The 13,856-nt window shown below is 42.0% G+C and overlaps 1 protein-coding gene across 5 annotated transcripts in view; it reads right to left on the bottom strand.

The window, feature by feature from the left end:
* LOC106832434 (phospholipid-transporting ATPase IB) overlaps positions 1-13,856 on the bottom strand; it is a 588,664-nt gene that overhangs the window by 426,064 nt on the left and 148,744 nt on the right. For all 5 annotated transcript variants that reach the window (XM_044777414.2, XM_070520415.1, XM_070520416.1 and 2 more), the window contains 6 exons: positions 13,023-13,068; positions 12,297-12,337; positions 8,027-8,100; positions 6,076-6,145; positions 4,937-5,064; positions 3,625-3,736 (listed from right to left, as the gene is read on the bottom strand). In XM_044777414.2, the coding sequence (XP_044633349.1) occupies positions 3,625-3,736; positions 4,937-5,064; positions 6,076-6,145; positions 8,027-8,100; positions 12,297-12,337; positions 13,023-13,068 (471 nt within the window). The remainder of the gene's footprint in view (positions 1-3,624; positions 3,737-4,936; positions 5,065-6,075; positions 6,146-8,026; positions 8,101-12,296; positions 12,338-13,022; positions 13,069-13,856) is intronic.

The raw sequence follows: 13,856 nt of genomic DNA, 5'->3' as shown, positions 1-13,856 counted from the left end.
ACCTATCATCCATCTAATGCTATCTAAACGTTGATGGGGATGACACATCACCTCTGGTCTCATGGCAGAGCCAACGGACCAGTTCCAAGACTGCCTATACCAATCTTTTAAAAAGTAAAGATGATCTTATCATTTTTAATAAACATTCACGGGAGGCACACGCAGAAAAAAATTATAATTAACATCATTCCTATCACTCTATTATTTTATTGATTTCTGATCTTTTCCAGTGGTGAACTGGACTCCTGGCCAGTTAACAGCATTAGAAAAAGTTATCCTTCATCCAACACAAGAGCCCAAACCTCAGGCTTCAACATATGCACTTTGAGGGAGCCAGCTCTGCGCACTCGCTCCCAACCCTGGACGTGTCCACTTGTAACGATGAGCTTGTAATGTTACATTCTGACCAGCATTGTACGTTCTTCTACACAATTCTTAGAAAACACTGCTCCTTCTGAGTAATGGAGTTCTTAGCTGAAACAGGCCAAAATGTCAGAATTTGAAAAAGCTTATATTTGACCTGAATTTTACACATTTTACTCTCTCCTAAGAAAGCAGTCAGTAGAGTACTAGTTAGAACACGGACTCGGAAGCCAGACTGCCTCAGTTTGAAGCCCAGCTCTCCCTCTCAGTGGGCGTGTAGCTTCGATAACTTACGTAGACACTCTGTGCTTCAGGGTCCTCATCTAGAAAATGGGGGCAATACTAGTATCTTCCTCACAGGGCTACTGTGAGGAATAAATGAGTTAATACATGCAAAATGCTGAGAACAATGCATGGGACACTAAGTATTTGCTGTAATTAATGTGATAATATCTCTCTTTACCGTTAAATCAACCAACGGAAATAGGAGACATGGAAATGTTTTTATGTGTAACTACACTAAATATGAAACAAGGGAACTTTGAAGAGTAGAAGGCGTTGAGGTGAGAGTTTAAAAAACAAAAACAAAAAAGTGGAACCCTAAAGCAGTGGCGTTTCCTGTCTGTGGTCAAGGAGCACAAGTACAGACAAAAAATATTATTTCACAAACAGGATGGCTTCCAGCTACGTGTGTTATATTATATTCCTTTTGAAAGCTCATTATTTTTACTTGTTGTTTCAGCCCTAAAGGCACGGTGACTCCAGCACAGGTGTTTCTGGGGCTTTCCATTATTCTGTACTCGAACAGTCAACATGTCATACGCCTTGAAAAGAGGTTTATCCCATCCAGGGCAGGGAAAAGTGCCTATCGCACTCACGAGATGCAAACTTCCCGCGGTAGCTTAGTGCACACCCTACTCACTGAAGAGATGAGGGATCATTTTTAAGCGTAACTTAATTATCTCCTACGCCTTAGCCACAAAGCAGTATTACTAATGTATGTTCTAGAAAAACAGTATTACACCCTGAAAAAACAACCAGTGTACAAGGCGTCTTGGAGAGTGATTACATTTGTAATATGCACAATCTGAAAACCAGCCTTGGGGCCCCACCCAAATTTGAGCGAGCTCCTTGTGATCTCTTTGTCACTTCATCACAAAAACAGAAGTGATCTGTGGTTAGTGGAGCTCCAAAAGTGCTCAGCGGTGGCTACTGGCTGCGGACTGGGGAAGTGAGAGGCTACCTACAAGGTGGCAGAGCACTAAACTACTCGCCAGGATCAAACTTTCACGTACAGGCTGCTCAGAACCAACACACTTGAACCGTTATAATCAGCGCTTATGAATGGGTGAGGACCTGGCAGGAAGGATGGATCAGGCACATCTCAGATGTGCTGAATGATCTTCATCCACCCAAGAGCTGCCTCTCAGCATCTACCAACTATTTATTTTTTTAGCTGCCATGGATGCCCACACACACACCACATCCCCTCTGTAACCATTGCACCACACTTGGGCCCTACCATTCCAGGACAAAACTTCCCTGTGTCCTCTGCCTCCTTCAGGAGCTCTTCTCTCACTCCTTGCCTTACCCAGCCAAGGACACTCCTTCTCTGAAATCTCTTCAAGCAAAGGGTGCTGGTACAGACTCGCATCCCTCAGAGTCTAAAGATGGTATAACTGAATGTATACGCAGGACGCCATAATATTTCTGACACTTTATTTTTCTAACGCCATGTTAAAAAACCACTTGTAAAATTCATGCCATTTGGCAACGCTACCTTCTGCCTCTTCCCTCTGAAAGTCCACCAACCTCTCAGTTGCTCCCCCTCACTCTCTGAAGATAAGCAGCTGGCTTATGGTGTCTGTCTCTACCCCAGCCTCACCATGATCCCGTATTCAAATCACAGCACTGACCCATTGAATGCCCGAGTCTCTCAGTCTTTCACTTCTTGACGTCGAATAGCCTCCAACAGCTCTATCTTTAGCCTCCTACTCCCATGTTCACTCTGGGTCTCTCCACTCTGCAACCCTCCACCCAGAAACTCAAAGACAAGCACCTTACACACTGATCAATCAGTCACTCAGCAACTCCAACAATTTTCTTCAACTTCAATGAGCCTCTCAACTCTTCTAATCCTCCCTATCTCTCTTCCCTGTCTCCACTGCGTTACCCAGCTGGTGTGGCCATTGGAGGCCATCACTTTATCTGTTCTAATAAATATTTAACTCTCTCCTACATCACTTGGCCTCAAACAGTGGACCAACAAAATAGCGCCCCTTCTCCAATTCCACATCTAAAATGTGCTTCTTAATATCATTCTTAGTATCTAGTCAACTGACACCCACAAACCTCGGTTGGTTGACTCTTTCACATACACTCACAGCACTCTGTAACAACACATACTACAATTCTCTCTCTACTTTGTAATTCACCATTACTCCTTAGTCTACATGGCTCCAGAGGGTAAGACTGGGCCTTTCACTATTGTAGACATACAGCCTAGCACAAGACATGGCACAAGGTGGCCACTAAATATTTTTTAATTAAAAAATACAGCCAAATATGTGCTTTAGAAGTTACAGAAAATGGCAGATAAGCTGAAAAGCCAATTCTTATTAATGGCAACCATTAGCAAAATAAGATGCCAAGTGATACCACAGAAACGTAAGAAATGACACATAAGGACACTGGTTTATGCAGAATTTCAAAGTTTCCTGGCAAAATAAGTCATAATATAAATGTGAGCTGTAAATTCACAAACAATAATTTAAAAATTAACAGGTAGAAAGAGCAAAATCACTTTAATATATTTTCTCTGGTATATGATATGAAGAATAAACATGAGTTCAAAAACAACTGCTTTTAAATTGTCTCGAATTCAGTTAAATAAGACAATTTACTGCAAAATCCTAATTAATGAGGTGAGGAGGAAAAGTAGAGAAAGGAAATAAGGAAGTTAGAAGAATCCCCCTTGAGTCCAGAAGATAAAATCGGTTAGAACAGATTTTCCCCCTAAATCTGGAAAACAAAGACCATGGATATTTCAGGCAAGAAGTAACAAATATCTGATACAATAACAGAAATCCAGAAGAAACGACTTAAGGAACCAAAATAAAGGCACTTCCTTTCCAAATTTAAGTTCATAGACAAAATTGAGCTTCCTAAATGCAGCATCTGCATTTTCCACCCTCTACTCCATAAAAACAGAAAAAAAGAAGCCTAAAATCAGCATTGTTTTTCAGCAGAGAAATGTTTTACCTGCATGAGTTTGGTGTCGTGTCCAGTATAAACAACTATGCCAAAGACCCACTGAGTGTTCCTAAGCTGTGTACCTCTTAATAAGATCTGGTCAGGCCCAAGGGAAACAGGGCTAAAAATAAGAAACAACATTTATATTTAATGACAGTCTGACAGACGAGCATGAGCTTCCCCTTAAACATAAACCCACAAGAAATCAAATGTTTCCTTTAGTCAAATTTGAACTATTTTACTGGTAACAGGGGCAATAAAAGTTACCACTGGCTTAATCTACCCAAAAACGACCCATAAAAAAGCTTTACCTTATCCACTCACCACTACAGAAAAAGGCAGTTTTTTTCCTATGAAACATTAGAAGGAACTGTGTCTTTTATAACCCTGTATGAAACTCAACACCCAAAAAGGAAATTGCTAAAATAACCAGAAGTTTATTGATTTGGGAAACCCAGTTTATTTTATAGACTATTACAAGAAAATAAAAGCAATAAAGCTATATCACAGTTGTCAAAGATGATTTAATGATTAAATAAAAGCCTGATCGATAATTTAGAAATTCAAAATGGGGAGCCGACAGCATGGCTCTGCGTACTACATGAAAACCAAGAAAGCAGCCATGCTTAGTCGTCACAGCTATTTTGGGTCAATTCCCATGACCAGGTCCTTCCCTTTGGGTCTGTTCAAAATACAAAGCTGGGAAGCACGGGTACGAAGCATGCAGAGTAAAGACGGGCAGAAGATAGAACTGTACCCCAACATAATGACAAAAGTGACTCTCAAACAATAAAACAAATGCCAAGAGGACAAAGACGACAGAATATGGACAACAGGGCAGTGACTATAATAAAGGAAGACTAATTGTTGTCCCTTTCATTCAACTTTCTAAAAACAAATGCTACTTAGAAGAATGCTGGCAAAAAAAAAGATGTTTCTCTAATAAATGTATTAGCTTTTATACACCTCAGATAGCTCTCTTCTGCTTTTCTGGACAATTTTATGCAGCCAAAACCAACTGTCCTCCCGGGTAGATAATACACACAGAAAGAACAGGCCAGTTCTGTGAACCTCAATAACCCTCGGGCTATTTTCTCGTCAACAATCAGTTCTTTCTTAAATTTAAGGGAGGGTTTAAAATTGACTGAAATTCTATTTTGAGGAAAGCTCAGTCTCTCATATCTAAGCCAAACATACAGAAATATGCTTTAAAATATTATGAAACCAGAAAACAAACTGACATTTTCCAAAGCTCCAGTAATCCTTAGTCACATTAAAAAAAAACAAACAAACAAAACACTAAGAGAATGGAAAACGATACCTTTCCCCATCTAAGTGCAGGTTTCCCGTGAAGTCATAGAGGTGGCGGTTGGGCCCTTCACACTCTACGGTCCCAGACAACTTCATCAGTACTTCCCTCGTTTGCATGTCGGCGGTGTGACTCAAACTCTAAAATGGTAAACCCAAAGAGGACACTGAACACAACCTTCCGGGTTTAGGGAAGACATTCCGCGTCTCCACTGTTAATCAAAAGGAACTAACGAATCAGTTAAAATGGAGTAACTTGGTGGGGGGGGGGGGACGCTAAATCAAACTACCAGCCCCCTAAGATAGACTTTACAGGCAGCGTTTGCCACAGCAGCCTAATGCAAAAGTTTCAGAAAAATTCAATGAAGCAGCAAGTTAAGATTCCACCACTGTGCTGGAAACATCCACGTTCAAGCATTAACACACTCAAACACCTTACAGAAAGCAGACTATTAGCTGCACTCTGACACAGGTCATAAACATCAAGTATCCCTTTCAAACAGGATGATATGTAGGCCCAGTAACTCTTCTTTAAACAGAAAAAAATGTCTAAATCGAATACAGAAGGTAGAAAAGATATCTGGACAGAATTATCAAATTCAACTTTATGCAGCAGAAAATGTGTCAAAATGCCTAAAATTGTTGTTATATTAAAGACTATTCTTCATTCTAGAATTAAAATACATGGTAAGAATAGCTTTATTTAAGGCTTGTAAATTTTGTATCTAACACAATACTCTCTAGAATTAGAATCTCAATTAAAAGAACAATGTAAAATAAGGTACCCAGAGTTCGTCCACTGCCTCTGTCCACTGCAGAGGCTGTCCTTTCCACCACACAGCTCGACCTAGCTGAGGAGATCCTTTCCAACCTGCACTAACAGGCACAGAGCTCAGTAAGATATAAATTAAGGCGTGGTACCCTTCGTGACCCATACATAGATGAAGCCCACTTCTCCCGCTCCGCTCTCACTCTCAAGGAGTTCCCTTCATAATAAAAGGCGTGTTCTTCCCATAGATTCTATTAGGGTTAAGGCATAACTTTTTGTGGCAGAAAATTTTTTCTCTAGAAAACTCACTGACTGATACATGTGGGGAGCAGATTTGCAATTTGGGCCTCCATAACAACACAAGTCATAAAAGGTGACTTTACCTGACGTATTTTAAGGTTCGTCTCCCCATCTAGATTAGCTGTTTCGACATAACACATTGCCTGAGGTTCACTACGGAGAGAGGAAAAAAACAGCCAAAGTTTAGTAAGGGCCCCTCCACAAATTCATAGCTCATAAAGTCTACTATGGAAACTACTTCTGCTGATCAGCCCTTCAAAATAGTGTTATAAACCACTTCAGTACTAGTAATTGATTAGAAAGACAAACACTCATCTTTGGGGTGCAACACCAATAGAACGTTGTCTGCCCAGTGACCCGCCCTGTTGGCCCCACAACATGGCTGCTTGACCTCCAGTAGACAGAAATAACTGAGGATGACTGAGAAGGGGAGAGGTGGGTTATGGGAAATGCATGACGTCCCCGCTGAGACCCAACCCCTGCATGTGGGTGCCCCTCAAAGTCTGATGCTTGGCCTGCTCCTGACCAAGAGAGCCGCCCTAGGCATGGCACATATAAACACGTCTTTTGAAGAAAACTACAGCCAGAGGCATTGAGGAATCAAGGCACGGGCTCAGCAAGACTTCTTCCCTGTACCTTGTAGTATGTCAACAGGCAACTTTTTAATCAAAACACCTAATTTTAAGGACAGAAAACTCACGGGATAAAAATAAGCACAGCAGATATTATATTCCTACTTCTAATCTTCGCTTTAGGTAGAATAGTTAGTATGTGAGAGATTGGATGGTGCAACCCACTGGCCAAGCTAAGATAGCACTATCTTTATTGGCTGTGCGGCCTTGGCAAGCTGTTTAATCTCTCTGGGTCTCTCTTTTCTCACGTACAAAGTAAGGACATCAGAGGTTGTTGACAAGATTAAGTGAGATCATGTACTCAGCAGGCTGCTTGGCACAAAGCACAGACTCAAACACTAATGAGCATCCTGAAAGCACGATGTCAGCTCACAAACAATCTCAGTTAAATCCAGGTTTTCAGAGGGTCACAACCAAAACTCATATCCCAAACTATCAAGTGATCCACATCTTACTATTTCTAAGAGTCTCTCTGTTACCAATCGGTGGAGACAAACATGAATCCTGCTCTGTGTAAATATTGGTGCTTTTCCCCCTCTATGGGCCTGGGATGGTCCTTTTTTAAAACCTTTTATCTCCAGCAGAAAATTCATGCTAAGGCTTAAAATCTAATGTGTGATCAAACCCAATAAAAGAAACACTGTCTGCAGTCAAAGAAGATGCAAACAGTGTGAGCACCTATGATTCCCAACAGCATCTAGTCTTCACATCGTATAATTTAATCTTGAACTGAGGAATAGAAGTTTATCTTATCCTAATTTTAGCATTCCTTCTTTGATATGTGCTTTCATGTGTCAAGCCAAGGAAAAGTCAAGGGCTGCACTGTCCGTTATTTACGCCGCTTAGTGGCTGGTCCCTTTCCAGCACAAAACTACCTGGAAAACACAGCAATGACACTTGGGCAGACAGGGGGCAAACTGTGGACGAATGAAGAGGAAACACCCTCTGCAGGTCATGTCTGTGCTGAGAAAATGCCCGTGGTTCTCTGAACAGCTAGTAAAGGGAGGCACTGAGTTCTGCAGGGAAGGCTGCTGGCTGGATCCAGCAGGAGACGGGCTCTGGCATCTCAGATATGCCGCAACCCGGATGTTACTGAACGCATCCCTCCGCTGCTCTTGAATGTTTCCCATAAATGAGGAACAGCCCAGAAAAGCCCTGAGACTAAGAATCAAAAAATGTATAAGAGTCCAGAAAAAGTACAAATGAATGAATGGTAGAAAGAAAACTTAGGGTTAAGGCAGGAAAAGGCAAATGACAAGTCATGGAAGAGGAGGCTGGAAAGAGAAGGATGGTGACCAGAGGGTGGAGCGGAAAGGACGGCTTGAGATTTCTGCAGCCACCATATAATATTTTATTGTTCTTAACATGTATTTCAAAAATTGTGCCCACGAGCACACCTGACCTTGAGGATAGCAGGACCATGTCTGCTGGAAGATACTGCCCATTGACGACCTTCACAATGTCTCCCACCGTCACCTAGAAAGCCAGGGACAAGGACAGAGAAGCGTGAAAGAAAAGAAAGCACAAATGGTGATAAAGGTGGTTAAATATTTAAACAACAAATTACTGTATACCTATGCCATGAAGTTTAAGAGCAAGAAGCTCGAGTTATTTTCCTTAACAATAAGAAAAGGAAAATTTTTCAACACAAACCAATAGTAATATTGCCTTTTTGCAATGATGCTTAGCAAAAAAACAAAAAAAGAAAAGGAGAGGGAGAAAAGAGATGAGTCAGAACCACCAGCAAGGTCTCGTTTTCTTACCACGCTTCGTCCACGTACAAACACGTGAACATCTCCACAGCTGCACGGGAGGGCAGAACGCGCGGCTCAGGAGCCAGCCTGGCCGCCTGGGTTCAGATCCCCGGCTCGACTCCCTACCAGCTGTGTGTACCTTGAGCAGGTTATGTAAACTCTGTGCCTCAGTTTTCTCATCTACATGATGAGGTTGACAGCACATATCTCATGGGTCATTGTGAGGACCAACTGAGCTAACGCATGTAAATTTTCTCCATTTCACAAATGGGGAAACTGGAGCTCAAAGTGAAATAACTGATCAAGGTCACACAGCCAGTGAGTGTTCGAACCAGGATTCAAAACCAGCCACCCGCCTGGAGGGCCAGAGGTTTGACTGAAAGGTAATACTAGATGCACCCATGAACAGGGCATCTAACGGGTCCCCAGGAACACCACGTAACCCAGCGATTCATACAGCCTCAGGAAAAGGCCAGAAAGAGTCATGGCCAAAGTCAGAGACCTCCTCAGGAAACGGACTCCATGGGACAGAAGACCCCGAGCCAAGGAAGCAGGCCCCCGTCTGCAGAACACGAGCAGCACAGCGAGAGTCCGTCGATCCTTTAACTACATCCCAGAAGTGCCAGCTGGATGGAACGGCGGCTCTCAGGGCAGGCAGGCCTGGGCTCGAATCCCAGCTTCTCTGGGCTCCCGGCAGGCTCTTCGCCTCTCTAAGCGCCAGTGTCCTCACTTGTAAAATGGGGAAGTGCCACCAGTGACCTTTTGGGGGTGATGCAGTGATTAAGGAAGTACACACAAGCACCTGGCAAGACACAGGCACGTGTTACGTATTGGCCTCCACCAGCATGAACAGGCACCACGAGTGTGAAAGTCAAGGATGGCAGGATTCTCTGATGGCACAAGAAGTAAGGCCATTCCTAGTGCACAAACAATTTCAAAATTCAAAACGGGCACTATGTTTCCTGTTTCCTAGCGTAACCTACGTTAGCACTCTCTCAGAAGTCAAGAATACTTGTGGAAAACTACTGGATCCTACGAGCTAGAAGAATGGCCCTGGCGGGCGCCTATATTTAATTTTTTATTAGTAAAAAGGAGGGTTTACCAAAATGTGTGCTACTGGTATTTGAACCACTTATCAAAGTGTGTGGGGAAGGAACTAGGCTCAATGTCAGGAAAGGTGTAAAAGTTAAATTCCAGAACCACTGTACCTGTGCAGTTAGTGTTCAATTCAAAGGCAAAAGAAAGGCATATAGTTAAAGTATATTCCATAACAAAGAGAAGCCAAAAACAGACGCTCCAGAGCTATTTGAACAACCATCAGGACAAAAGCAAGGAACGCTTATGAAAATTGAAAATGTTTTTTAAATATAAAAATATTTTATGTGAATAATTTAATTACGTAAAAAATAAGCAATTAAAAAAACTAGAAAGGAAAATTAGTCATGTTTTCAAAAGAAAAAAGGCAGTGGATTTTTTTTTAAGTCAAAGTGGGAGGACAAGAGAAATTACAGCTTTCACCCCTCTTTATTATCTAAATAAAGAGTATATCTCAGTAACAAAGTACTGAGAAGTTTCATGCATATGAGAAACTTACTTGAATTTTGTTTGAAATGGTTTCTATTTGACATTCTTATGCACAGTTGTCTCTTCACACACTACCTAGAGCAAGAATTCTTAAGGGGGAAAGAGCCCCCTAGACCCCTGAATCCACTAGAGCCTCAGAGGATTTCTGAGCCCTCTTAGTTTGGAAGAATAAGCTCAAAGGTCCTCTCAGAGTTAACCAAAGCTGTCAACATCCGCCCAAGACCTGCCTCTCAGCATCCGCCAACTATCTAGCTATAGCCCGGGGGGAGGCTGACTCGAGCTTCAGTGTTTCAGATTAGAGTTTTATGGCTTTGGGAACCTTAAAGATGCCATTTCCACCTCGCCTGACACCTCTGGCCTGTGTTATCACCTGGCCTCTGCCATAGCTCATCCTCACTCTGAGCAGTTCTGCAGACGTGCCTGGCTTTTCCAGACATCTTAGAGTTCCACTCGGTTACCTCTGTCTTGAATAGCATTTCCCTCTTAAACTGGTTGCCTCCTGTGCATCCTTCCAGAGAACTCTATAGCATCCTGACCCGAATAGGTGGGGCTAGACTAGTTGCCCCTCCCAGATGTTTCCAGGGCCCCTGAAGCATGCCCCTGCGCAGAGCTCAGCCCCTGCACTGCATTCTGTTTAGCTGTCTGTCACTTCCACTACACCAGTATGATCCCTGGACCAGCCCCATCGGCCTCACCTGGGAACCTATTAAAAATACAAAGTCTAGGACTCAAGCCTACAATTACTGAATCAGAAAGTCTGAGAGTGGCCCCAGCACTCTGTGCTGTACCAGGCCTGCAGGGGACCGGGATGCCCAGTGAAGTCTGAGAACCTCTGTGGCAAACTCCTTAAGAGCAGGGGCCTTGCTTTATGCTAACTGGCACCCCCAGGCCTAGCACAGTCTCTGGTACATGCTAAGAGCCGCATTTAAATAAGCAAACAAAATGCACTTTTAACTGAAATAAAAATGCACGTGGCAAAGCATATAACAAGTGTTAGGTTTGCTGTTTTTCCCCTCCGAATGTGTTTAGGAAACAGTACTGAGCTTTAGGAGTCTGCAAGGCCATCAACTCCTGGACCCAGAATTCAGAGATCATCTCTCCACTTTCTGCTGTTTCAAGTACTGTCAATCCAAATCCTTATCATTTTCCACTCCACCCAGTATTAATGCCTTTCTGGGGACAGAGGTGGTAATAGGAACCATAGAGAAACAGAAGTCATTCCTCAGAGCCATGGGAATCCTTGAGTTCCTAGAGCATTGGGAGTATTTCCACCCACAGTGAAGTCAAGAATTTCCAAACACTTGACCAAGAAGCACCACACTTCCAAACGAGAGCGAGGTCCATTAATATTTGCAGTACGGGACACTTCTGGATTGATACCAAGGTTAAGGTGTTATCACAAAACACTATCAAGGGGCTTGATGGTTCTCCTATAGCAAAGCAAAAACAAAACTAAAACTAAAATGAGGGCTGCAGTTACCACGCCACGGGCATTGTGCACACTTAAAAGATCATAGAGACATTTTAAAACATTGCTTATTACATGTTTAACAAGAGAAACTGCCGTAAGTTACCCTTCTAAAACATAGTTTTCTTTTGAAATCATGTTAATCAGCTTTGAATCCTGGATTAAAGAGATTCTTCTCCAAAAAACTTCTTGTGACCATTAGGAAGGTCCAGCTAAAACAGAGATTCCCTTAAAAAGCTAATTTTTTTAGATATGAAATATCCAGATGGCATTCTTCTAGATTTTCTATTCATCACTGTAAACAACAAAAGCCCGTCACCTCAAGCCCTCCAGACCTCATGCTCCCAGGAGGGAGGCAAAGCCCTGTTGCGGTCATCAGGGTCTCAACCACCGGCCTCGGGGTCCAAATGGGGTGGCTTCACCCCTGCCCCACCACTGTATATGTAATGGTAACCACAACCCAAACTCTGCCCATCAAAAACATCAGAGGTGAGAATCTCAATAGTTAAAAAAAAAAATCTTTAAAACATTGAATTTAGGTTAAGAGAACAACAGAAGATCAGGGAAAATATTTCTTTAATTGAATTTAGGAACTAGAAAATGCTTTGAGATTTCAGAAATACCCATGAGGAGCAATGAATTTCACCACTCTGAACTGCCACAGTGAGCATCTTCCAGAAGATGCAGAGATCAGAGTGAAGAGGCCCCAGGTCCAAGTGAGCCACACAGGAAAACCCCACAGGTGAACCCGACAGAAAAGGAGACGACGTCCGTCCAGACAAACTGTACGCTGCAATCAATGCTAGCAATTAACTACAACTGTCCCAACCAAGACCTTCTGGCATATCTTTAAAATTAGTTTTTACCTCTTTCCACATAATGGTATGCCACATACCATTTCTCAACACTGAAAAAGAAAAAAAAAACAATGGATCAGTTAATACCTGTGATAATCGAAATAAAATCAGCTTTCCAAAATCCAAAACGTTCCTTTTAAATTCCACTTATTAATTCCAACATAACACACTCTTACACCTTTATGTCTAACACGGCCATTCCCCAAAATGGAGCTCCAATCTATGCACCTCTGCACCATATACGTTAATGTATACACATAAATAAAGATGTATGCATACAAGTTAAATCTATTCATATTTATCAAGGAGAAAAAGAAATCACCTTACTGTTACAAGATTTCCCCAAACATACACATACACACACACACATCCTTAACAACACAGAGCTAATATTCTAGAAATCAATATAATATACGTAGATAGAGAGAGGTAGGGGGCAATTATAAACCAAGGATATGAATGCTTTGACTTTTTATGAACGTAAAATATGTCCAGTTCCTGAAAATTACAACCTGTTCTAAAATTCTAAAATACACAAATTCTGTTCAAATCCTAATTAGCCAGGGTCCTCCATTTTGTTGGCTTTGTCTGTCATTTTGCTATTTCTTTAAAATATTTTATAAATCATTTCCCCAATTTATCTCAATATCATTAACTACTTATTTAAAATTCCTTAAATGCAGGTCTTACTCTTAAGTTTTCTAAAGGAAAAAGTGACTCAGCCTGGAATCTTACCTATCGTTTTCTTTTTGTTAACTGCATTGTCTGCCTTATGTCGCTTCTGTTATAGAAAGAAAAAAAGTTCTTAGATTCAAGAGTTCCAAATGAATAACTGAAACAGCAAACAGTAAGATCAGGAGGAAATAGGGGCAAGGAAACCACGCAGCATCAGTGCTAAAGCTCTAGGACTCAGTTCAGCGGTTTGCGGTCCCGACCACTCCTAAGTTTAGGGACTAACGCAGCAAACGTAGGTGTGGTCTACTTCGGCCCAAAGGATTACATTTGGTCATTTTAGTTCTAGCAGTGAACAAGCACTCTGAAGTATGAAACTTCTCACTCCTCCCTGGCTTTAGATCAGATTAAAAGAATTATTCAGAAAGATGAACCCAACAACAAACAATTAAATTCATTTTATTGATAAAGAAGTTTTGGGGCAAAGTACCTTTGCTTTGATTTGTATTGCATTAGTTGCTTACCTATTCCCAGAAAAATGTACATAGGTGTTTGAGAGAGCGTGTGTGAGTGTGAGAGAGAGAGAGGAAGGAGGAGAGGGAGAGACAGAGCACAGAGAAAGGGAAGAGCCTGAAAAGAAGACAGAGAGAAATAGGCAAGAGAGAGTATGAACGTGGTTGTGGCTGATGAACTTGGAGATACACTGAGAAATGTGTGAGGAGGAAGGAGATGCTTGTAAATTTACCTCAAGCACAGTCAGCACAACGCTGCTATACCAGACAGCAATACAATCCTCCCTTTGCTACCCAAATTAGCAGCTGTAAAGGAGGATGTAAGGAACATCAGTGACAAAAATCAAAGGGACTCCACGGACCCAACAACAGAATCGACAGTTTG

The sequence above is a fragment of the Equus asinus genome, chromosome 11 (assembly GCF_041296235.1).
Source record: "Equus asinus isolate D_3611 breed Donkey chromosome 11, EquAss-T2T_v2, whole genome shotgun sequence".
Lineage (NCBI taxonomy): Eukaryota > Metazoa > Chordata > Mammalia > Perissodactyla > Equidae > Equus > Equus asinus.
Note: the sequence above shows the minus strand (reverse complement) of the source record. Positions and strands in the feature narration are given on the sequence as shown.